This window comes from Mustela nigripes, chromosome 8 (genome assembly GCF_022355385.1).
Source record: "Mustela nigripes isolate SB6536 chromosome 8, MUSNIG.SB6536, whole genome shotgun sequence".
Taxonomy (NCBI): Eukaryota; Metazoa; Chordata; class Mammalia; order Carnivora; family Mustelidae; genus Mustela; species Mustela nigripes.
Window position 1 is genome coordinate 27,058,332 of NC_081564.1, and position 25,208 is coordinate 27,083,539.

At 54.5% G+C, this 25,208-nt stretch overlaps 1 protein-coding gene across 3 annotated transcripts in view; it reads right to left on the reverse strand.

Moving 5' to 3' along the window:
• Nucleotides 1-25,208, reverse strand: part of CABIN1 (calcineurin binding protein 1) — a 148,710-nt gene that overhangs the window by 35,799 nt on the left and 87,703 nt on the right. For all 3 annotated transcript variants that reach the window (XM_059408953.1, XM_059408952.1, XM_059408954.1), the window contains 2 exons: nucleotides 24,551-24,882; nucleotides 9,539-9,652 (listed from right to left, as the gene is read on the reverse strand). In XM_059408953.1, coding sequence (XP_059264936.1) covers nucleotides 9,539-9,652; nucleotides 24,551-24,882 — 446 coding nt within the window. The remainder of the gene's footprint in view (nucleotides 1-9,538; nucleotides 9,653-24,550; nucleotides 24,883-25,208) is intronic.

The window sequence follows — 25,208 nt, forward strand, 5'->3', positions numbered from 1 at the left end:
TCATGTGTAGTGGAGTCCCCAAAAGTAGCAGGTTGGCAGTGCTGTGTGCCTGCCCCAGCCTAGCCCCTCTGGTACATCGTGTCAGCAAGTGTGATGGCTTAAAGATCTCGTCCCCCAGTCCCTCTGCCCTAGGAGGAAGTCTGCACTCTGCACCTGGCCCAGCCTGGCCCTCTGCTGGCACACAGCACCTGCCTGATGCCCACGCTGGCTCACACCTCCCTCTGCTCGGAAGGCCGCCGAGCAAGCACCTCCTCCAATGTCACTTCCTCTGCCTTTCTCCCACTGTCAGCTCCCCCGCTCCCAGATTCTGGGATATCAGCCCTAGGAGGAGTAGGGGTTTTATTCAGGCCAGAGGGTCTCAAAGAGCACGTGCACAAAAGTGACTGCAGTGGTGTGGCTCAGGCAGGTCCTGAGACTTGCTGGAGGAGACCAGCCTAGGCAGGGCTGGGCAGGGATGGGGGGGCAGGGGGTAGGGGTGGGTCAAGAGGACATAGGGTAGGCTTGGGAAGGCTGGGCTGGGCAGTGACCCTGTGTATGGAAAAGAATGTGAGGGGACCACAGAGGGAAGCCCCTACTGCAAAATGGCCCTCAACCGGTATGTTTTCAAAGGACGATGAAGGCACTGAAGCCAAAGGCCTGTGGCCAGGAGGAACAATGACAGCAGGTGAGGTTCCAAAAGGGAGGCCAAAGGTGATGAGGCTTACTTACATATGGCTGGAACAAACCCACCCCTGTCCCTTGCTCCTCATGATCCTTCCCCATCTAGCCAGCCCTACCCAAAACCCACCGTGAGCTCTGGGCGCCCACAGCTTTCGTGGGCTCACCTTCCCCAGGAACCTGGGTACACATCAATAGGGGGCCTCTCTAATGGCTTGAAGGAAGACAAAATGGGCTATAAGGTGACAAAGACCCAGTAAGAGAGTACCTCACCACCTGGAGGCCTCAGAGCAAGGTAGAGGCAAAGGACTCCACCCCCTGAATGAGGGGGCAGAGGCACAGAACACAGTCTGCCAATGCCCATAGCAGATATCACTAATGGAGCAGAGAGAGCCTGGATGTGGCTGGTGATTTCCCAACAAGGCAGCTAAAGGAGCCGGTCATGGAAAGGGACAGACCAGGGTTTGGACTCCAGCCTCACCACATGCGTAGCTGTGTGATCTTGGTTCACTCCCTGGGCTTCTGCACACCGTTCAAAGGGTGCAGATGGAACTGATCTCTGCAGGGTCCAACCCCCACCCCCCGCCACTGAAGAAACACACCCCACAAATGCCCCTTCAGTGCCGTCCTCTCCCAGTACCCAGAGCAAGCACATCAGCCAGGGAGTGGCCTATGAACAGGGCCTGAAAAGAGGGTCACAAGCTCTGCTGTCCAACAGGGGAAGCCAGGTCAGCCTGGTGGGCAGAGGATAGAAAAGGGCTTTTGATTTTGACAGCCTAGGGCACCTGCTGGTGTCAACTTCCCCATCTGTACAATGGGGATAATAATAGCATCTAAGCCACTCACACATGCTGTGGAGGATCAAAGGCGGAACCCCAAATAAAGCCCCCAGGGAGAGCCTGTAAATGGGGCCAGTTCTGCCATTTGCTGCCGTGGGCCAGGCTGGGCACAGATGCTCTGGGCCTGTGGCAACAGTGGCAGCCTCCACTGTTGCTGTGCTCTGCCTCAGGGTCCCCAGCCCCTGGGTGGAGCCAGGCAGAGATTGTCTACCATAGACAGGTGGCCCAACCCAGTCATGCCCACACAGGCCCGGTATCCACACAAGCCCAAGGTGCAGTCATGGCCCCCAGGGGTGGTCCTGGCCTCTACCATTGCCCAGCCCCTGACTCCAGCCCCTATCAACCTGGAATCCCAGCACCGCCGGCTAGGGCAGAGCTAGATGCCCATGTTCCCCTGGCCACTGCCACACCATCCTCCCTACCCAATAAATGAACCATGCGGGCAACACTCTTGCTTGGGAGCAGCTGGGCCGATCCCAGTGTAAGAGCCAACCTGTGCCTGGCTTTCTGCTCTCCTTCCCTCATGTGCAGCTGCAGGCTACCACCCACGGGCTTCAGCACCAGACAGTGAGGCTCACAGTCTTCCTCCAAAACGGACGGGTTATGGAACCTTACTTCCTGGCACCTCCATGAAATGGGCCTGTGGACACTCGACCTCCCTGGCCCAGGGCCTGGTGCACAGCAGGTTTAACAACAGGCCAACACATTCCTTGAGGTGTGGGCACAGGGACAGAGGGGTAACATGAACTGGTCACAACTGGTCCTGAGAGCAGCAAAGGTGACGTGGGTGGACTGACTGCAGGAAAGGTGTGGGTCTGTTGCCAACAGGGGGGGCTTCCTATTCCAACATTCCCTGGCCCTGACCAGAGAGGACGGGCGGGACTCTGCACTGGAGTACCCCACAGGCCGGCACACCCCTCACGGACGCTCCTCGGGCTCGTTTACTGCTGAGAGGCAGGACGACTCTGCTGCTGTCAGGAGTGGTATAGGATATAATTAACTGGGTGGAGACCAACACCCCATCCCTGGGTCGTGCCTTGGTCTTCCCTGATTTCTGCCTATTGCAAAAGGCCCCGAACTTGGGGCTGACATCTGGGGTGGGTGTCAGTGACTCAGCTCCAGGGGCAGGTCTAAGTGAGGCCAAGAGCTGCCCACAGGCCCACTAGGCACTGTGCCTCTCGGGAACTAGGAGGGGGCAGGTAGTGGGAAAGAAGGGCCAAGTCAAGCCCTGCAGCAGGAGGCAGATGTCCTGGGCACAGACCCCAGGACCTGGCCAGGGTTCACTTGAGCCAGGATGGGGCCTGCCGTCCCTCACTCTGGGGCTACTTGGTTCCCAGCTAACCCTGTCCCAGGGAACTCTCGAGGGTGGGAAGAATTCAGTCTTTAAGCATGCCACTCCTGCTGGGCCCTGTGCCAGGGGACTGTGCCTGGGGTGGAGGGGAAGTGACAGAGACACTGTTCTGGATGAGGTCCCTGCTTGGGAGTGCCTGGTGTACTGGGCTCCAGAGCCTGTGTGCTACATAGCACCACTGGCCTCCATCTGGAGCCCTGGCTCCCTCCCGAGGGCCAGGGCACTGTCTCAGGCCCGGCCGTGCATTAGACTTGGAGGCTGGGCTACCCACCAGGAGGCAGGCACTTTGTGCCTGCCACTCCCTAATACCTGGCATCTGCTCACTGGGTGGGTGGAGGGGACTCCCCCAAGATCACACAGCCAACTGGCAGCAAGTTAGAGTAGAAGGGGTATGACTGATTCCTGCCGATAAAGATGGGGTACAGGGCATTGAGAGGCCGTCCTTCTTTTCCCCCAGCTCTGGTGAGTGGCTCTCCCCTGAGCTGGCTGCCCAGCCTGTGGAAGCTCTTCCTTTCCCAATCAGGGCCCTCAACGAGCACTCAGGTTCCAGAGCTGGAGACCACACAACACAATCCCTCGAAGAACAAAGATGGCTCCTGGTGACTGTGTCTCCCAGTACTTTCGGCAACATGGACTCAGGACAAACGGAACCACAGAGCCGCTGCCTGGTAGCAGCGCACACTAGAGCCGGAGCAGTCAGAGGCACTAGCCATGGGTATAGGAAGGGGCCCGGCCTTCCCAATCAGCCCACAGATTGGCCAAAGTGAAAGTCATTTGTGGTTCTGGGTGCCAGGAAGGGTGGAGAGGGGGCTGGTGAGAGGGAATCTGGATGGGATCTGCAGAACCGCCTGGCTTCTGACATGTGGAGACACTGGTTTTGGAGGGCCCGTGACCTTGTCCTGGAGACCTGCACAAGTGAGGAGAGAGACCGGGGAAGGCTATGTCTTTGTACCAGAGGAGAACAGGAAGCTATTGCTCCTCAGGGAAGAGGGCAGGTCGATAAGCTGGAGGACAGACAGCAGAGCACTATGCAGCACTGACCAAGGAGGGAGCACGACCTGCACCGAGAGGCACCAAAGGTCATGCTGGGCCATGCAGAAAGAGGCCCATGTGTTGGGTAGAGAGGGCCCCACATGTCAGGCTACCCCACTCCAGCCGGGCCAGGCCCTGAGCCTCTGGAGGGCTCCAGCCCCATGAGAGATGGGGCTCCCACTGCTGGCTCTAGCCACGCCCCTTCTGATACCAGCACTGCCCTTCTGCAGCACCACTGGGATCCACAGTTAAGCCCCAAAGCCCCATGCAGGCTGACTCCTGATCCTAAGTGTGAGTTGTGTGATGTGCCAAGCATGTGCTGGGTGAGGGCTTCCATCTGCCAATTGTGACCACCCTGCCGACAGGCGGCCCCTGCCCTATGTGGGGCCTGGGAAGGGGTGGAGTGACCAGGAGCCAAGCCCATCTGAGTCCAAAGTTTGTGCCCTTCTCAGTGGCCCCAGGGTCTGGGGACCTGCCCTGGGGGCTTCTGGCTATGGGCTGCTCACCTGAGCTACAAGCAGACCCCCACATGAGGCAGAAGTGGCACCGTGACAAGGTAGCCAAGTCCCAGCAAGCTAGCACCTCCCCTCCATTCCCTCAAACTCGAGCCACAGCCGTTACCCACCCCACGCAGTCTCGGACGCAGGAAGCCGTGCTAGTTGGGCCCTCAGCTTCCTTTGCTTCTTTCACAGTGGCTGGAAACTGGGTTGAAACAAGAAAAAACCCTGCCTGCTAAAATAAGCAAACATTTTGGGAAAGTAAGGAGAGCCATCTCTGGCTTGGTTACTATGGGAACATTTCTGAAGCAACTATAAGAGGGAGAGAAGTTCACTCTGGACAGAGCAGCCAGCTCCAGCCTCTGCAGGCCCACCTTCCCAGGAGTGCACACACCAGGACAGGAAGCTGTAGAAGCTTCTGGGCACTCGGAGACAAGCCCTCAGGATCTACAGTGTACTTAGAGCCTGCTTTCCTAGCACCTTCTGCCCAGAGAGGGACAGTTCCCTGCACCCTCCCTCCCTGGCAGCCCACTCAGGGCTGGCACTGGCTTGGAAGGGTCTGTATGCGCACGTACCCAATGTCCACTCTGGCCCCAGGCCTCCCTGTCTTCCCTGCTCTGTTCTGCACAGTTGGCCTGGGGAACCACCTCTGAATCACACAGCCACAGGCCTCCGCCTGTCCCGACTGATGCAGTGAAAGAAAAGGCACCAGGGCTCAGGCCAGGCCCTGGTGGAGCAGGGAGGGCTGCAGGACCTCAACCAATCCCCAACCACTCTGGCTCGGTTTTGGCAGAGACCAGACCATTCCATCCGGTGGGAGAGGCTGAGGTAATGGGGCCCTCAGCTGGGGCTCCAGCCTGCTCTGGAGCACGAGCCATGGCCCAGGAGCTCCAACCTTGCTCGGCAGATGGCCCGCAAGCAGGGATTTTCCACAGCAGAGGTAGGGGGTGGGCTGGGAACTATTCCCTCACAGTCAAGCTATGGAACAGTGGGACTGCAGATGTGCCAAGTTCATTCCTCTCTCTCTCACATGCTCATCCAATCACATTGCTGCACCCTGCTACATGCTGCATTTACGCGGCTGTGGGTCCCCAGCCAGCTGTGTAGCAGGCCTGCTAAACCCCCCATGCAGGAGCTCCCACGAGGAGAGCTGCCATCAAAGGCCCAGGTCACACTCACCGGCCCTTCAGCACCCAGCCCTTTGTCTGGCTCTTCACCCAGCACCGCCTCAGCCATGGCCCAGCCTTGACGAGCTCCCCCAAGGGGACCTCTCTGTCTCTTGGCTCTTTCCTGGCTGAGGAAAACCCGTGCTGCAGTGGGAAGCCTGCCTCCAACACACCCAAACTCCTTAAGAGTCCACCGACTCTCCCACATGCCCTGTGGCATCGTACAGAGGCCCTACATGGAGGGACCCGCGTGTGGGGCTCAGCCGCAAGCTGTCAAGCATCCTGGGGCAGGGGCGCCACAGCAGCCAGCACTGGCTAGACCATAAGGACATGCTGGGAGACTGGCTGTTAAGGGAGAAAGCATGAATGTAATCGGTCCACAAACACTGAGCACCTCTCTGGGCTAGACCAGAAGAGCTAGGGACTCGAGGAACACGGCCCCGAGACAGGGACAGGCAGGCCCGCGGCAGCCTCCTTATGAGCACAAAGCCGGGCCCCATATCTGTGCCCACTCAAGGAGACTGTGGCCCCTGCACGGCACAAAACTGGGTGGCAGCTTCAGAAGTTAGATGGTCTGTGCTCCTTTTCAGGGAAACTTCTCTCAGACTCAATGTCAGGGGAAAATAAAACAAAACAAAAGACCTAGGTTGCTGAAAAGCACGTGTGTGTGTGCACATACCACTTTTCACAGCTGCAAAAGAACCTGTTTGATTTTATACACACACACCTGAGACAAGAGAAGAGCCCAACCACACACAGAAGCACCTCTGAGAAGGCCACGGCACCTGGGCTCTGCTGTGTGTCTGGACTGTTGGCAGTGACAGTGGGGCCCTAGGAAACTCCCACAATTTTCAGAAATTGGCACTAATAAATAACAAGAGGGTCCCCTAGCCCGGGTCTTTGAGGATGGTGAGGGGGGCTGTACAGATAACCTCTTGGGTGGCACAGGTGGCTAGGACAGAGGGGGTTTTGAGGGATGGCCAATCAAGGTGCCTAGCGCCCCCGGCTCTCACTCTCCCTGCACCTCCTCACAAGGGCCAGCAGCCCCATGCCTTTGCCCCTATGCCAGGCCAAAGCAGTAACCCCAAAGCACAAGAGAAAGGAGAAGAGCCAGCTTGCTCCTCCCCAACTACAGCCCCAGTTGTCAGAGCCACAGCCCCATCACAAAAGAGTCAGTTGAGGGGGCTCTAAATGCTCCTCTGGAAACTTGGCAGGAAACCATTTGCTCACACTTGGTCAAATCTGCCAGACAAGTTCGTGTACCGAAAGCATGCAGAGTCAGCACTCTCTGGGTATGGAGAAAGTGTCCACCCTGAGGTCCTCCTGCAGCAAAGGCAAGGACAGGTGGGGTGGGCTCAGCAAGGGCGATCCTGTCACCAAGCAGCTGGGAGCCCCTGTCCCTTGGTACTTCACAAGTGGGGGTGCAAGCGTCTGGCCTCTGTCCAGAGGGTAACATTTTGGGCTAGAGAAGCATGAGGAGCCGCAACCCACCTCCAAAGAGAAGAGTCGAGAGGGTGGGTGGCTAAGACTTGGGCAGGAGAGGGCATGAGGGTGATGACATAGCAGCTTACTGGGAAGCATGGAGAAATGAATAGCTGACATGGCAGAGGTAAGACTAGCCACATCATCCAGGCCAGGCTGGGTGGCCCATGTCTGCAGGGGCTTCTGGTGACGGGGAGGTGTTGCCCAGGTGCCAGGCTCACCCAGAGCTCTGCCTGCCTTCTCTCCCATGGGCACAGCCCGACTGCCCTTCTGCAGAACTCATTTTCCGGAAGGCTCCAGAAACCAAGGAGCTGCTATGGGGAGTGAGCCCCGTGGGGAAAGGGCCTGGAGCACCCATCCGCCAGCTCAGATGTGCCCTGGGTTTACAGGCATCTGAGATGCTGGTCTCCTAAACTCTGTCATTAGGAAGTGTAAGCATGCCAACCCACAAGGAAGCCCCAGAGGCTGGCTCTCTCCTTCCGGCATTACTATATAGTCTCTGAAGGCAAATACCAACAATGGGACAGGGAAGAGGGAAGGAAGCTGTTTTCTTGGAACACCTACCATGTGCCAGGTCCTCATTTAGGGTCATTACCCCATCATATAACTTGATCCCTGTGATTACTCTTCAAGGCAGATAGTTAACGGTAGCTCATTTGATAAAGGAGCTCAGGAAAACTAGCTAGCTGCCTGGCTTTAGCTTCAATTTAGCAACTGCAGGGAAAAAAAAGGCTTGCACAGCACTGACAAAGAGCCCATTTCATTAATAGGTGGAGTTCTTCTAAATCAAAAAGAAAAAGATCAACAACCTAGTAAGAAAATTAACAAGAGTAGAAACGGCACAGAAGAAATTAAAACTGCTAATGTGATATCCTGGGCAATCCCACTAATAATAAATGAAACATGATAGCATTTCTCACCTACCAAAGAGTAAACATATAACAGTTAAATAATACAGAGTGTAGAAGAGGTCTGAAAGAAATGAATCTATGTTTGGGAAGGATCTTTGGAGGGTACTGTCTTCTAAAACTTGAAAGGCACCACAAACCCACTGACCACAGAATTGTTTCTAGAAATTTATCCCATGAATGGATTTCCACATAGCAAAGATGTATGTACAAAACACGGAAATAACAAGACCAGGAACCACCTACATGCCTATCAGTAGGTAGGGTATGGGGAGGTAAATTGTGGTACAGCCATATGTTGGGAATGCTATGCAACTATTAAAAAGACAGAACTGGTTCTTAAACACTCTCTAAGATATGTTTTTAAGTGAAAAAAAAACAAAAAGCAAAAAACAAAGGTCAAAAGCACGTGGACTTTGTCCTTTGTGTACATGTCTGTGCCCTGGATTACAAACAGGCAGACACCCTCTGGAAGGACACACAACAGGGTGAAGAATGGTGGCTGCAGCCTGGCCATCTGGGTAGAAGGGAACTCCTCTTCCTCTGCAAGCCCTTGGTACTGTGTAGATTGGTTACAGATTACATCTACTGCTTGTCTATAAAATACTCAGAGAGAGCGAGAGAGACTGGGCTGGCAAATGCCGAGCTCCTAGGCTCCACAGCCCCTGCCTAGCCATTAGAAGGTCAGAGCCTGAGAGAGAAGAGCCATGGACCCAGACACCTCACCACCTGGCTGGCTCTCAGTAGGGAAGCCCCCACTGCCATGTGCCTCAAGAACCAGCGTTTGACACACCTCCTCCAGACCCAAGATCTTCTCTCCTTAGCTCCTGTCCAAGCCAACCCCACCCTTCAGTTTTCTCACGTGTAACAGGGTATCAGGGAATACAGAGAAGACACCAAAGCTCAGAGGGACTGGGTAACTTGCCAAAGCCACCCAGCTCGGAGCTGGTTGTGCTGGGAGGAGAGGATGAGGACTTGCTGGTGGAGCAGAGTAAGGGGCCAGCTGTGTAGGACAGAGCAAGTGAGAGAGGGATGGGCCTGGGTGGGGTGGCCAGGAAGGGTAGATGTGGGCTTTATGGGGCCCCAGGGATGGAAAGCAGATGGGCCTTGGAGACAGGGCAAGGGGTGGGTCTTTACCCTACCCAGAATATCAAGGCTGGAAGGGTGCTGAAAGCCCAGCTCTGGCCAAACTTGGTTTTTAAGCAGTAGAGCTGGCTTCGGTCAGAATTTCCCAAGTGCCCAAGACCACACAGGGGCACAAAGAGCTGCTCCAGGAGGAGACCCTGGGCCTGGAGCCCCTTCACCGCTGCCTGCTGCGGCCCCAGAATATCTGGGGCTCCAGAGAACACACTGAACCCATCCACACCTCTCCCTGCAGATGGGCAAGCCAGCGCCAAGAGGGGGCAGTGACTTGCCAGAAGTCGCTCGGCAGGCACGGCCCCACTCCTGAGTCTGGCACACTCTCGACTGCGCCACCCTGCCCGCCCTCCAAGGATGCCGCAAAGCCGTGGTCTTGGGAGCGCCCGCCCAGGGGGGCCATTTGCACACCTCCGGCGCAAGGCAGTGCAGCAAGCAGCCTCGGAAATCAAGAAGGCAAAGTACTCACGTTGAAGAAATTGGTCTTGTTCCTCTCACAGAAGAGCCCCTGTGCCGGCATGTGCTGCAGTTGTTGCCACGGGATACCGCTGCCTAGCAACACGTCGCGGGCCCACTGGAGGTTCTGGGGAAACAAGAAGTAGGTTGGAAGTGAGTGTGTGGGCAGCTCGCGGCGCCCACGGGGAAGGGAGGCAGTCCCCTCCTTCCTGGCTGCGTTGGCAGGGCGGCGATGAGCAGTGGCTCCTGCAGACACCGATCCCACAGCTCCAGGGAGCTCTGGCTGCGGGCTTTGATCATCTGGCTGTGGGGTACATTTCCGGCACTGGTTTCCTGCCTAGCACAGCTGACTTAGGGAGAGTGTGGCCTCATATTGCCCAAGAAGGGTGCAGATAGGGACCCCTCACCTGGACTGGCCTTGAAAAGCTGCTACATGGACTCAGTTCCCTGCCTTCTCTCAGGGGGACCCCTGCTGGCCCAAAGGGGCAACCCTGACTTGTCAGGGTGTCAGCAGTACTCATCACAGCTAGCAATACAGCCACCTTAGGCTTGGAAGAGCTGGTCCCTGTAGGATGCCAGAGGCCTAAGTGCCTGGGAGGGGACAGGAGTTCCACCCATAGTGCTCAGGCCAGTTCTCTCTGGGCAGTAGTACCCCTGGACTCCAGGCCCAGGGGCCTGGTAAGGTTGGAATAAGAGCCTGCTAGCCCAGGTGGGACTCCAGGAAACTGAGATGCTGGGTATGGGCCTGGCGGCTTTGGCCTTCTCTGGGGCCTTCTCACTGACTCAGAGGGCAGGCCCTCCCCACAGGCTGCCTGGCTTGCCCCCTTCCCCTCTCAGGTCTTTCCCACGCTAGGACCATCTCATCTCAGTACCTGGGACACAGCTGTCTTACAAGGGAGAAGCCAGGAGGGGGCAGGAGCTGGGACCCGGACCTGGACTGCCCATCATCAGACCCTCCTATTTTCCACAGCACCAGTCCACCCCCAGCCAAGCAGTACTCCTCCCCCACCCCCATACAGGTCCCTTCCTTGGCTCTCTCACCCCTGGTGTCAGGTCTTTATCACCTCGAGTCCCAATTGCTTAATGCCTTCTCACGTCTCAGCCTGCAAGCCGTCTCACCTGCTCCCACTGGGCTCAGTATTGGTCAGGCTGAACTTATGAAATAGTCCCCCCAGTCACAACTTCTGGCAGAACTGCAAAGCCCAGCTCCCTGGCTTGCTGGGTGGGGGCCTCTGCTGGCCTGCTGCATCAGAGCCTCTGCTCCTGCCTCTGCAGAGGGACATGCCCCAGGGGCTGTGTTAGGGCTGAGGGCTGCTCTGCACCCAGGACCAGGCCAGACCCCGCAGCTGCGATGGGGTGGGATACAGAACTGAGGAACCCTCTGGAATGGAGACAGGTGAAGTTTCAAGCACTCATCTCCTGGATGACACACTCACAGCAGACGAAGCTAGCTCTTCTGTGGAAGCCTGAAGGAGATCATCTCCTGGGGAAAGCCTGGATGATTAAGCCTGGCAGTGACTCCAAGGCCATGTCCTACGGGGACGTGGCCTGGCTCTGAGACTGGCTGAAGGCTGAGGCCTCGTCAAGTCAAGGCTGCCCTTGCCCAGCACGGCTGCAGCCCAGTCTGGTCTGAGCAGGTTCAATGTGGAGCTGGGGACTAGAGGGCCATGGGCAGCCCAACACACAGAACAGCAGGGCCAACCCCTGCTGGACTCGAGAGGGCACATGCTGTCCACAGCCCTCTGCACAGTGGACCCCTCTAATCCTGCACTTAGGAAGCTTGCTTTTTTGCTCAGAGCCCTCCTTGAGCCCAGACACCTGCTCAGACACATCTGGCATGCTAAGATCAGGAGCAGACTGAGACTCTGCCTCTCTCACAGACTCCAATCAGAACAGCAAGGCAAGCCCAGAGTAGGAATCACACCAAGGGCTGCGTGGAGGCTGCTCTCGCTAAGGCGCAGTGGCTGTCAGGGAGGGGCAGCCACAGCTACAGTCTCCTGAGACATGACTTTGCCATGACTCTCAGGCCTTTCTAGGGCTTCAGGGGCTGATGCCACAGCCATTCATGGTGAATGACGAGGCTTCCTGAAGGCCAAGGCACCTCTTCTCTGCCCCCATATGGGGGAGGCAGAAACAGGCAGAGGGGTTACCTAGGCAGCAACAGTCCCTGACCCTCAGCACAGGCCCTTGACCAGGAACACAGGGGCCTCTCTGCCCTATACATAGGAAGAAGAGCGAACTATTCAGTCTCAGCCTTTAGCTTATGAGTTCCAATGAGCCAGGGGGATCAACTTGTAGTTCATATTGCAATGTCCAGAGCAGGGCCGAGCACAGCAGTATGGCTCAGAGGTCCCGCCTCCCAGACCAGTTCATTAGGAAGCCTCCTGAGGCTGGTTACAAGCCTGGCCTGATACTTCTGCCAGGAGAGGGAGGGTCAGCCATGGACAAATGGAGTGTGGAGCAGGGAAACGGTGGGTCAGGTGTGCTTTATTTCAAGGAATAAGATCCAAATCAGATTAGTTCAAGTTTCTCAGGGTTCCTCAGGGCTCTGGGACATAGAACCCAAAGAGAAGATAAAGCTTCAGACCTCCAGCAGGCAGGGCAACTGCCTAGGAAGCCCAAAACACAACCTCTCACAACCTCTATCAGTACTCAGCCACAATCCCTTCGTCTCAGTGCCACTTGGTTCAAAGTCTCTCCCAAGTGAGATGTGAGAGGCTGCCGGTTTAATCAGCCATGAAGGGGACCCTCACAGAAAGGGACATGAGACAGAAGACCCCGATACCTGCACTTCAAACATGACAGGTGAGTCCACCTGACCATGATCATGGAGACTGGGCACAAAGGGGACTCACCTATGGTTCAGTCTAAGTAAGTCAGTGAGGCTCCTCAGGGAGATGACACCTGAGCTACAGTTTGCACCCAGCTGTTAACAGAGCTGGAGTCATGACATGAAAGACCCTTCTGGGGTTCCTTTGGGATTTAAGGGAAGTGCCCAGTTAGCAGCAGTTTGAGAAGTGTGGGGAAATAAGACTTGAAGAAGCATCTCTGTGGTGGCTATGATTTTCATAAGAACATCAAGAAAATAAAATACAACAAAGACTTCCATGCGGCTTGGGGGATGCATGAGAGAGATGACACCAGGGCCAGGGTGGAGAGAGTGGGGGACCCTGCTTCCCTGAGCCAGGCATCTCATTCTAGACCCCAAGGCGGCAGGACAGGAACACACATCCCTGGAGGGCTTGTTTCTGCCAGAAGCTGCTCTGCAGCTTCTCCCATAACACCTGCATTGAGACAGCCCTCCCAACTGAACAGTCAGGCAGAAGGTGGAGGACCAGGGAGGGAGGAGGCTGGAGGAGAGGTCCCAGCACTCCTAGAGACCTGAAAACCAGCCACTTGACAACTGAGTACAGAAAGCAGAGGCCTGCCAAACCCGATCAAGACTGTCAATTAGCCTCCTGCAGACTTGGCCCCTGCACACCAGCAGAGAACAAGGCTCCTCAGCTGTCTCCCAGGCCCGCGAGAGAGAGCCGATCGATGGCTAAGGCACACAGCGTCCAGAAGGCTCACGGGAGACCTCAGCTAATTTCTCTCTGAGGCCCCGGATGGGAGCTGAGACAAGGAAATCTGCCCAGAGAACTGACAAGTGCCAGGCGCGGGGTGGGGGGGGCAGGGGGAGCTGCCCCACCAAGGCACACCTATACTGCAGAGTCTGCCCTGCAGCTGCACGCTGCGGGGTGGCGAGAGGCATGATGCCACCTGGGCTGGGCCCAGCACATGACTCCTCATCCTCAGTATCGCCGGTTTACCAACAAGGAAACTGAGACTCAGGGAGTCCAAGAATTGGTCCGAGCCCCCCAAGCCAGGAAGCGGCAGAGCTAGGCTTGCATTCTGGTCCAGACCCGAGGGACTCCAAGGCTTGGGCTCTTACCCTGCACTCCCACCCCAGGGTGGGCAAGTCATTTTACAAATCTACCTGGGGTCATGTTATGTGCAGCTCCAAGGTACCTCAGGCCTTGAGCAACCTGCCACCATGCCACTGGCCTGGAGCCTCAGCTTACCGTCACCCCTGGAAATGGGAGAAACTTCATGGAGCCACTTGCCAGATAACAGCACCAATCTTCCTGGGATCTGTAGGCCCCCTGAGCTTAGTGCACAGACCCTCCTCTGACAGAAGGCAAAACACACTGAAGGCCCAAATGGGGCAGATGGAGGGCGAGTCCTGATGAGAGATGGGGAAAAAAATCTCCAGAAGCACATGGCACCTCAACGTCCTGCACTGTCTGGCACCTGGATACCTCTATCTTGCCATAAGGCCAAGAGACTCTCCTGACTCATCTGCTTCAAGGCCTCAGCTCCTTGAGAGTGAGAGCCAGTCCATAACTCGTTTACCCACACACATGCAGGTTCCCTTCCTTCCCTTCCCTCTCCCATCATGCATAGCCCTGCAGCCATACCTGCCTCTGTCCCCACCTTGGTCCCTACAGGTCTCTCTGCCTAGTGTCATCTCACCCCACTCCCACCTGCCCCAAATACAGTCTTCACAGCCCCATGGCCACCTTAAATAGCCTCTTCTGCTGACCCTCCAATGGCTTTGTTGTCTGCACCCTCTTGTGTGTCAGTCCCATGAGGGCAGGGACACCATCTGACTTCTTCACCGATGGCTCCTCAGGGGCTAGGCCTAGATGGGGTCCACAGAAGGAATGTGATAGATATTTGGGAAGAGTGAAAGGGTGAGCTTATGGGTCAGTTGGAGGAGCTGAGACAAGAGAGTACCAATTGTGCATGGTAGGGTGGGCAGCCTAGCAGGAGCACTGGGGCAGAGCCAGCACCCTGGGCTCCTTTACCCAAGGAAGCTGTTGGGAAGCTCATATGCTGGGCGAACTAGAACATGAAGTCCATCTTTCAAGATACCCTTCTCTTCTTTCTTCAAAACAGTAATTCAGAAGCCCTAGATTGGCCTGATAGTTCTTCACAAGGGCCCACAGTGCCACACTCTGAAGCACTATTGAAGGAACAGACGAACAAATGCCTGGCAGCCTGGGGGTCATATAACTAACCTTTTGGGGCCTCAGTTGCCCACATGGAGGATGAGACTGGCAGTGACTATCAGGCCTCTCTTAGGGTCAGCTGAAGAATGCTAGAGGTAGCAGATGGAAAGCAACTGTCCACAAATGCACCAAGCTCCTCACCTGCACCTTGGGGAGAACACCCCAGCCCATGCAATCCATTCCCCCTGCCAAGCCGGGCCTTCCCGTATTTTCTCCAAGGACCTGGCCTTGCCCCTGGATTAGGCAAAGTGTGCCACTTCTTCCCCTCTGTCCCTACAGGTCTTCCCCTCTACCCTCCCCTCTGCTTCCCCTCTGCCCTCCCCACACAGACCTGAAAAGCCAAGCCTGAAGTGCAACGCCAGGGCTGCTGAGCAGGTTTGGCCAGCAGGAGGCACCAGTGGGAGAGTGGAGCAGGGAAGAGACCAGAGGAGAGCCATCTATCCCAAGTTCCCTGTGGTGCCGAGAGTTGGCCACCAAGGACGAACAGCTCTGACAGGAAGCCTGCTGCAGAGGCGCCTGGGGCTGGCCCAGGGCTCTGCACTACCTCTTCCCTGTGGGTTCCTGACGTCCACCCAGGCCCCTGTAAATCATTCCTTCATTAAGGCTCTTCGGATTAGCAGGTGGATAGAGCCGTCTGAGGCATGACTGGCAAACCCTCTCACTCTCTACATATGGCCTTGAGGTTGGTTTAACCTCAGAATGATACCCCACAGGTCCTTCCTGCCTCCCCAGGCCCTCAAGACCTCTGACCACATCTCCCCCCACACCCCAACCCCCAGCCAGTCACATAGGCTTCTAGCTGATTCTAGTCCTGCCAGGCCCATTCCCATCTCAAGGCACACATCTGGGCTATGCTATCCACCCAGAAGCCTCTCTTGGTATCACCTTGCCTAGTTCCCTCACCTGCTTCAGGCCTTTGCTTAGAGAGGCCTTCCCAGACCTCCCTGCCTAAAGAGCCACACTCCCCCACTGCACCCCCTTACCAGCGTCATCTTTCTCCCAGATGCATCACTAACCACCATCAGGTGTGTTTCTACTCTCCATTCCCTAAGTGCGCACTCAAGGGGAGGGGCTTCGCTGTGCATACCACTGTATCCCTGCCCTTAGGCAAGGGCCTCGCATGTGACAATGCAGGAGACAGCTGTTGAATGAATGAACCTGCAGAGATGCACATAGGACAGTACTAAAATACAGGGGTTTGGCCTTGTCATGGTCTATGAGATGACGAGGTGGTAGTGATTTCTTCCAAACTGAGTATGATTTATAATGGGTGCTGCCAGCAGAGTATTCAACCCATTCAGACTGCTGGGATCCATACCTCTCCTCCTCCTGAGAGAGAACAAGGAAGACAGTGGGCCCTTATGGGGGCCATTTGTCCCTCCTCCCCAAAGGCACAGCAAAATCTTCAAACCATGTTGCAGAAAGACTTTGAAATGCATAATAGAGATTCTGAAATTGAGACAAATCTCAAATTTCCTTTTGCAAATCCCATTTAAAAAAACAAACAAACCAACCAAAAAAAACCTGGCTAGCTAGGATAAGCAGCATCCCAGGGATTCTGCATGGGGAGCCTGGGGCCTGGAATCATTTTGTGCATACAGAAAGGGAGAAGGGACTGAGGGAATGGTGGGGCACACCCTGCTCTTTGGCTGGCACGCCCTCATTGTGCCCGGTCCTGCTGTCTGACCTGGAACGTGTGGCTTACCACCTGCTCCTGGGACACTGTGTGTATGCAGCAGGGTCTCCTGGGGTGGCTGTGTCACAGCCTGGAAGGTCAATCCCTTCACAGCCATCCAGTCAGACCATGCATGGCCCTCCTCACAGGCTTTCATTTAATCTGACTCTGCAGGGTCTGGACATGAACTGGTAGCACAGGCAGGTGGGAAACTACCCACAATGGATGGGTGAGGGGCACGTGCTCACAGCCCGGCTGGCCAGTCTCTTGCCCAAGCTCACACCAGAGCATAGGCTGACTCTGAAGTCAAAGTTCAGCAGCTTCTCCAGAGATCACAGGCGGCAGCAGCACAGTCAAGATTCTCCTGGCAGGAGGCAGCTTCTCACCAAACAAGTCCTACACAGACACTGGGGCTGGGCTCACCCTACACAGGTTCTGGGCCACAGAAGTTGGTCTGATGGGGCTGGAACGGCCAGGCCGCTATCCCACTGGCTGCCACGTTGACAGGGCCTTGTCATCTACCATTGGGAGGAGGCACTGCAACAGGGCTCAGCCAGGACACTAAGGCAGCTTCCTTTGAGAGGACAGTTGGACAGGGACAAAGGCCCACCAGAGCTGGTCTAGAGCACTGCTCAGAGCCAGTGGCTGCTGCTCCCATCAGAGAGGTGTGCACGTGGGGCTTGTGAGTCAGGCTCTGTGCTCATCATTGGTATGAATGTCTCCCAGCTGGGAAAGCACTATGAACTCACTTTTCCTCACAATAAAACTTAAAGCCTACAGCAGAGATGCTGTTATGCCCACCTGACAACTTAGGAAACTTGTCACAGACTGGAACTAGAAGCCAGCTGTCTAACTGACTGAGCCTGAGTGAGGTTCCGGGAGCTGTTTGGAGGGGTGGCTCAGGCTCCAGCAGGCATACCGGGAAGGGAACAAGTGCTGGGAGGGGGACACACTCTAATCACAGGGTCTGGGGAAGGGCCAGGCCTATGATCAGGGCAGGCTGAATAGCTCCTTGCCCATCTCATACTTGCCCACTCTCTACATACGGCCTTGAGGTTGGTTTAACCTCAGAATGATACCCCACAGGTCCTTCCTGCCTCCCCAGGCCCTCAAGACCTCTGACCACATCTCCCCCCACAAAGGAGGCTCCTGAGCAATTCTTACCCAGGTGCCACCTCTCGGTGACTATGTGGATGCTAACTGTCAGAGAGCCCCTCCAGCTCAGAGGGGAAAATCCATATGGCACAAGGTAGGCTTCATCCCGTAGCAGAGTGAGCAAGGCTCACGCTCACCCTGGAGGGTGGGAGGAAAACCTTTTGGTCAAGTGTAGGTTGACTGCAAGCCAAGCCTTGAGTTGGGCACTGGGGACAGATGAGCAGAGCCCCAGCCTGGGACCCAAAGGTCAGCTGTGCACCGAGCCCCAGGACAGTGGCCTCTTCCATAGAAGAGGCCCTTCTCCTCTCCTCTCCTTCCTCACTTGGGATGCCATGCACCCCTGGCTCATTGCCTGCCTCCTGCCACACTGACTGGCAGCTGCCCAATTACCATGAGGCCACTGTGCTCACAGGAGCTGGCATGTCAGCCTTGCTTCTGCTAAAGCTTCAGTGTCCCACACAAGGGCTCTCAGTAAGCCTTTCCTGGCTCAGCCTGAAGTAGCCAGTCAGTAACCATGTGGCTTCAGCAAGAAGCTGGGCATCCAGCCACCCAGCCAGGTGAGGGACGTGAGTTAGAAGGCCTCGGTCTCCCCGACTTGGAAAGTAGAGGCAAAGGAAACATCTGAGCCCCAGGAGCTCCAGGCACTGCCACATCCTCACCAAGGCATTCAAGACAAGCTGCTGTCTCCTCAGAGCCTCAATTTCCCGCTCACCCTGCCTGGGCCAGGTGCTGTGCAAAACAAGACCGAGGAGCTGACCCAGGCCAGGCTGCCTTAGTGCCGCAGTGGAATCTGCTTCTTGACCTTTCTCTTAAGATGTCAAGGGACCTGGGAGGACCAGCAAGAACAGAGAATGGGAAAAACAATCCCCAACTTGAGACCGAGCAATGAGCACAAAACAAAGTAAATTTAGGAAAGGCAGTAATTTCAACAAGAGGGTCCCCAGAGAAAAATTCCTCTGGAAAGCACCAGTGTTTACAAACTCTAACCTTTAAGAAGGGGGCACGTAGCCCTGGTGCCCAACTCCCTTGCCCACAGAACTGCTAGCGAGGGGGTGGTTGCTCACCCCCAGACCCCCAGGAGGAGAGGCTGAAATGTTTGATTCTAGTCAGACTAGTAGGTAGGAAGTGGTAGCTCAGTGTGATTTGGAGTCCCCTTTTCCCAATGGCTAATGGTGTTAAGCACCTTCTCCTGTGCTTATCGGCCATTTGTATATCTCCTTCACAGAAATGTCCACTCAGATCCTTTGCCTACTTTTATGCTGGGTTGTCTTTTAATTATTGAGCTGTAAGAGGTTTTTTTTGTTTTGTTTTGTTTTGTTTTTTAAATATATTCTAAACACAAGTCCCTTATCACAAATAAGTATACCTCAGAAGTACCATGGGTTCAGTTCGGGACCACAGTAACGTGAATACCAAAATAAAGGGAATCAAATGAACTTTCTGGTTTCCCAGTGCTTATAAAAGTTGTGTGTATGCTATACTATAGTCTATTAAGTGTGCAATAACATTATGTCTAAAAAAACAATGTATAGACCTTAATTTAAAATTACTTGATTGTTAAAAACTGCTCACCATCATTTTAGTTTCAGCAAGTCATAACCACTGATCATAGATCATTATAATATAATAATAATGACGGGGCACCTGGGTGGCTCAGTGGGTTAAGGCCTCTGCCTTTGGCTCAGGCCATGATCCCAGGGTCCTGGGATCGAGCCCCACATCGGGCTCTCTACTCAGCAGGGAGCCTGCTTCCCTTCCTTTCTCTGTTTGCCTCTCTGCCTGCCTCTCTGCCTACTTGTAATATCTGTCAAATAAATAAATAAAATATTAAAAAAAAATATATATAATAATAATGAAAAAGTGTGAAATATTGTGAGAACTACTCTGATGTGACACAGAGACACAAAGTGACCAGTTGCTGTTGGTGCTGAAAGACTTGTCCAACAGTGGGTTGCAGCAAACCTTCAATTTGTAGAAAACGTAGTATCTGTGAGGTGTAGTCACATGAAGCACAGTAAAACCAGGTGCACCTGCATGGGATCTGCAAACAATTCTCCCTTGGTATGGACCATCTTTTCATTTCAATACTATCTTTTGAAGCACCAGTTTTTAATTTTCATGGTGTCACATTTCTTTTTTTTTTTAATGGTTGGGAAATTTTATTTTTATTTTATTTTTTTTAAAGATTTTATTTATTAATTTGACAGAGAGAAATCACAAGTAGACGGAGAGGCAGCCAGAGAGAGAGAGAGGGAAGCAGGCTCTCTGCTGAGCAGAGAGCCCGATGCGGGACTTGATCCCAGGACTCTGAGATCATGACCTGAGCCGAAGGCAGTGGCTTAACCCACTGAGCCACCCAGGCGCCCCGATGGTGTCACATTTCTTATTATGTATTTATTTTGATAAAATAAAATGTGCTTTTGGATGCCCTATCTGAGAAACCACTGCCAGGTCAAACTACACCTATGGTCAAAAATCAGTTGGCCGTAGATGTATGCCTTTGTTTCTGGGCTCCCAGTTCTAGTCCGTTATCCATATACCTACTCCTAGGCTAGAATCAACCACACTGTTTATCTTCAGTTGTGGTACAAAACACGTGGAAATTTACCACCTTACCCATTTTTAAGTGTACAGTTCAGTAGTGTTAAACATATTCACATTGTTGTGCAACAGACCTCTGAACTTTTCCATTTTATGAAATGAATTTATTAAAATTCTATACTGATTAAACAACTCCCCATTCTCTCCCTAGCCCCTAGCAAACACCAATTCCACTTTCTATTGCTCTTATTTTGACTTATTTCCTCGTGTAAGTGAAATCATAGGGTGTTTGATTTTTTGTGTGTGTACCTGGCTTATTTCACTGAGCGTAATGTCCTTAAGGCTCATCCACGTTGTAGCACGTGTCAGAATTCCCTTCCTTTTAAAGCTAAATAATATTCACAGTTTTGATTACTGTGGATCAGTAGCAAATTCTGAAATTGGGAAATATGAATCCTCTAAGTTTGTTCTTTTTCAAGACTATCTGGTTCTAGGAACCAACTTATAACCCACTTTGTCCTAGACCCCTTATAGCAGGAGGTGCTGAAGTTCCCCAGCTGAGCCACAGGCAGTGGGTGGGGGGAACTGGGAAAGGGGTACCCATACCCCAGACTTCTTTATGGATCTCATTAGTGAATTTCAGAAGCCTCACAAAAGAAGGTCCCAATGCCATGTGGTCTCTCTACTGGGCTGTTCACACGGATTCCAACAGACAGGTTTTTCTGAGCATAGACTGACAGTCTAGGTCTCAAAATCCTGGTGGAGACTGTAATCTTGAAAACTGTAGGTGATGTAATAGGTAGACTTAGGGTCCTTATGGCCAACAGCACCTGTGATCTTCCCTAGGGTGAGGAGAGCATTAAGGAGCCCTGCTTCCTCAGGTATCGCTGGCCCTCAGAGTAGAATAGCAGGAGGCCTGCCTTGGCAGACCCAGGGGGCGGCCTGTGCACAGCAAAGCCAACCTTGGGCAGGAGCAAGGCCTTAGGCAGGCAGCAAGGGTCCCTCACGGGCAGCTCCAGCCAGCTCCAGTCAGAAGACCTAGTAGACGGGCTAGGAGCCATGGGAGATGCTGACACTGAGGAAATGGGCTCTGGTGAGAGGCTCAATGGGAAGGCCCCCAACCCCTCACCCCATCACCTGCGCAAATACCACAAGAAAAGAGCCCTGACATCATCCCCCCGCTCAGCTGGGATCTGAACCCAGGTGAGCCCACATTCAGAGCCCACATTCCCTCTCCTTCCCCTAGAAATCCTGCTGCCAACAGCTAAGCAAATGGTTCCCTGCACCCTAGGGTAGTTTCTCTGCAGAGGCCTGGGGTGTGAAGCCTCTGAACAGAGCAGAACTTCTTCAGCTGAGAAAACTTGAAAGACCCAAAGGATCTGGAGTCAACCTGCGCAGCCCCTGGGGCCTCTCTGAAGGCAGGGATAATGGATGCTCCAGCCAGCTGGCCACTGAGCCATGAGATGGCAACAGGAAAATGCCATTGCCAAGCCCATAGGCGGATTTTATGAAGAAATGTGCTGCTGTTAAATATACACAGCGGGAAGTGTCTGTTACCAAACAGCTGTGTTTGGAAAGCAGTCACTGCTTGTCGGCTAATGGTTCTACATTAGTCACTGAGAGCACTGGCTGTGTCCCCCAGATCTGTGGACAAACTGACACCCAGGGCCTAGGCAGAACCATGCCCAGCCCCCAGGACAAGGGCCATGCCCCAGACAGGATCAGCCTTAACTCAGGCTCTCAGTGCAGCGAGGTGTTAACAACCTGCCATTCAAGCTGGGTGACACCTGCTGCTCAGCAAATGTCTTTGAATCAAGTCAGCAAAGGAGCCAGTAGAGCTAGTTGGGGTGCACCAGGGCCTAGGGTGTGGTAGCCTGGAGAGCTCTTGAGGCACATCCAGCACCCACAGACAACTGCCAGGTAAGAAAGGGGGTCTTCCTCGGAATCAAGACCAGCATTCCATTTCTCAAAGCCCAGGAACCTAGTCTGGGAATGCAGCTAACAGAAGAGCCAACAGAAACAGAGTGTGATGGCTGTGAGAAGGTTTTCTGGGAAAGAAGCCAAGGCAGCCTCCAGTGATGGCTGGATCCACTGGGGTCCACCCACCCACCAGACCATCAGAGGGTGACCAAGGTGACCTGGGGGACATTCACAGAAATAGCAACAAAATGGCAAACTGAGCACAGATGCTCTAATGGCGGGGGGGAGCAATGGAGCAACTGGGCCGGGATGAGGCTACTTGAGCCAATGCCAGTCTGTCACTCCCCACTGTGGGACCCTGAACCAGGTATCCAGATGTGAATTGGAGAGAGACCAAGACCCCCAGCTCCTGGACCTCAAGTATCCTAAGCTGCAGAAGTGACAGTCAATGGCGTGTGTGCACAAGAACTGGAAAAAATACACATACAAAATAGCTTTTGTTTTAGGGTGGCAGAACAGTGGATATCCCCCTTCTAATTTTTAATTATAGATTAAATTATAGATACTATTTTCCACTTCTAAAAACCTCATCCAGCAAGGGGACAGGCAGGGAAAACGGCAGCCTATGCTTCGCACCGGGTGGGGCCCTTTACATGCATCATCTCCTTCGAGCTTTAAGCCATTCAATAGGGAGGCAGGGGCTGGGGGCTCTGTGGGGCAGCACTGCAACTCAGCTCTCCCTCCATCTAACCCTGCATCTTCACCCCCCTTCCATAGTGGCTGATCCCTCCCTAATAGGCACCTCATACCCCAAATTCTGTCAAAGCGACTGCTTCTGGAGAAGACCACCTGCCACAGTGTGGGGAAGGTATCGGCTCAGCACAGGAAGCTCCAAGTGCTGCTAAGAGCCGACCATAGCTGGAAAAGCTGCATGGCTGCTTGGGTGGAGCATCTGAAGAGAGGGATACCCAAGGCGGCAGAGATCCCGATGATGGATGCTAGTGTCCCTTCCTAAATGGGGCTCTGCTCCTCTCAAAGAAAGAAGAAGGAAAGTTCCCAAAGCAGTACTGGAACATGGTGGGGGGCAGGGGCAGCAGCGGCCATTAGTCCCTGAAGACTGCTGCAGAGAGGGTTTTATTAAAACACAGGTCTACTTGGATTCCGAAGGCCCAGGGCACCAGAGGTTAAGGTCCACCACAAAATGCAGGCTGGCCAGCGAGGGAACTAGGCTCAGACGGTTCAGTGGCAGCCAGGAGAGCCAGATGCCCTGAGGCAGACATCCTATCCTTCCCCAGGCCCACCAATACCAGCTTCCCCTGCTCTGCTCTGACAGAAACCAACCAAGTCACGTGAGAACTTTGCGCAGGCACGACTATGACAGTACTTACCTGTGCCTAGTCCCCAAATAGAATTTGGTCAAGTAACAACTTCCTGTCATGTAACTGGTGCCAAGCCAGCATCCATCCCTCCAGCCAACTGCCCTTCCTGGCTCTTCAGAGGTCTCACAGAGGCTGATGGGGAGGCGGTGGCGGGGGGGGAGTCGTCTCTGGGAGGAAGAAGTTTCTGAGCCTGGACCTTACTGAGTAGGGGAGCCACACAAAATTACAGACTACAGCCAGACTCCAAGGGCTGCCCCTGCTTAACCCCAACACCCTGGCCCTCTCTGGCCCTCACCCACACCAGTTTGGCTTACCCAACACTGCCACATGCCCAGACAATTTGCCTGATTGGGACTCTCTGCCTGTACTCCAACCTGCCCACTGTCCCCTACTCTGCCCATGGCTACCCTACAGGTCTCAGCTTCATGGGTGCCTTCATGGCGCTGCAGCAGCACCCCCACCCCTGTATGTCCCCCATTATCTTCTCCGTAGCATGTGTCACAACGGGACTAGCTTTATTTGCTTGTTTGCATATTTTAAAATCCGCCTGTCCCCTAGAATGGAGCTCAGTGGGGGCAGATGCTGTGACCAAGACACTTTCTCCAGTGCCTCCCAGGTGCATGAGGAAGGAGAAGAGCACAAGTGCCACATTCCCTGCACAGATGCGACATGCCAGCAGAAGCAGTCTGGCCGGGAAGCCCCTAAGAGTGCTGAAGCCTGGGGCACAGCTGTTAAAGAATTGCTACATCATCTGCTTTCCAAAAAGAGCTGGAGGAGGCTGTCAGCACCCAACCCCCATGCAGCAGAGGCTGTGAAGATGGTTCTGGCAGCTGCACTGGGGAGGCAAGCCCAGGGGCAGGATGATGGTATGGAGGCCTCACCACAAGATGTGTCTGGAGGAGACGGAGACTGCATCAGAGACCTGGGACAGAGGAGGGGGTGCCTCTGTAGGGCATCTGGGGGATGTGCACATGGGGCCACATTGAATGAGAGTCACTACACCAGCCCGCACAGACAACAGCTCAGCCTTCAGCCTGCAGCCAGTACCTGAGCCTGAGATTCTGCTTCGGGATCCTCAGACCCACTCCTCCCATGATTCCCTGCTGCAACCCACAGTCCTCACCAGCTCTCACCCAGAAAGCTGGAGCACTCTTGGATGGACCCACCCCCTACATCTCTCCTGTCCCATCCCTTCCATGCTCCTCTACAAAGATCCTGAGCAGCTCTACCAACACTCAGATGCTCATGGGCCCATGGAATATCAAAGCCCTCTCCTGCCCCAAGTGGGCCAGCAGCTCACTCACCCGGTGGGTCTTGCTGTAGGTGTAGAGGAAGGCCAGTCGATAGAGGCTCTTATAGTGCTGGGGGAAGCGGCTGAGGCACAGGCGGAAGGAGGCGATGCACTGCTCCGTAAGGAACTGGCGCTGCTCCTCTGCCCCAGCCGGCAGCCCCTGGGGAAAGGCTGCTGGCTCCCCTGGGGGGTCAGCTCTCTTCTTCCCGTCCCACAGGGCAGGTGCAGATGCTGCGGGTTTGAGAGCAATGCAGGCAGAGGCTGGGGGGTCCGCAGCAGGCTTCTGGCTGCCTTGCTCTGTGACCCGGAAGCCTTCTGTGCTCTCCAAGGACTCCTCAGTTTTCCCTGTGGGTGAGAAGATAAAGAAAGTCACCTCAGTTTTAAAAAAAAAAGAAAGAAAGAAAGTCACCTCGGTAGTGGTCCAGCAAAAAAGGTGCCTTAGTGAGGTGACTCACTAGGCCTGTGCCCTTGCTAGACAGGTGAGGGACTCAACAGACCCAGCAGTAAGAGGCATGGGGCCTGGTGTTGGCTCTGCCCCTGCCAGCGGAGTCCTCCACAGCCTCCCAGCCTCCTCCTCTGTGAAACAGGATGTCCCGGCTGGCACACAGCAGAGGGGCCCCAAGGCTGCAGAGAGCAGGGGTTGCAAGCAGGGCTCTGGGTCTCCCTCTGAA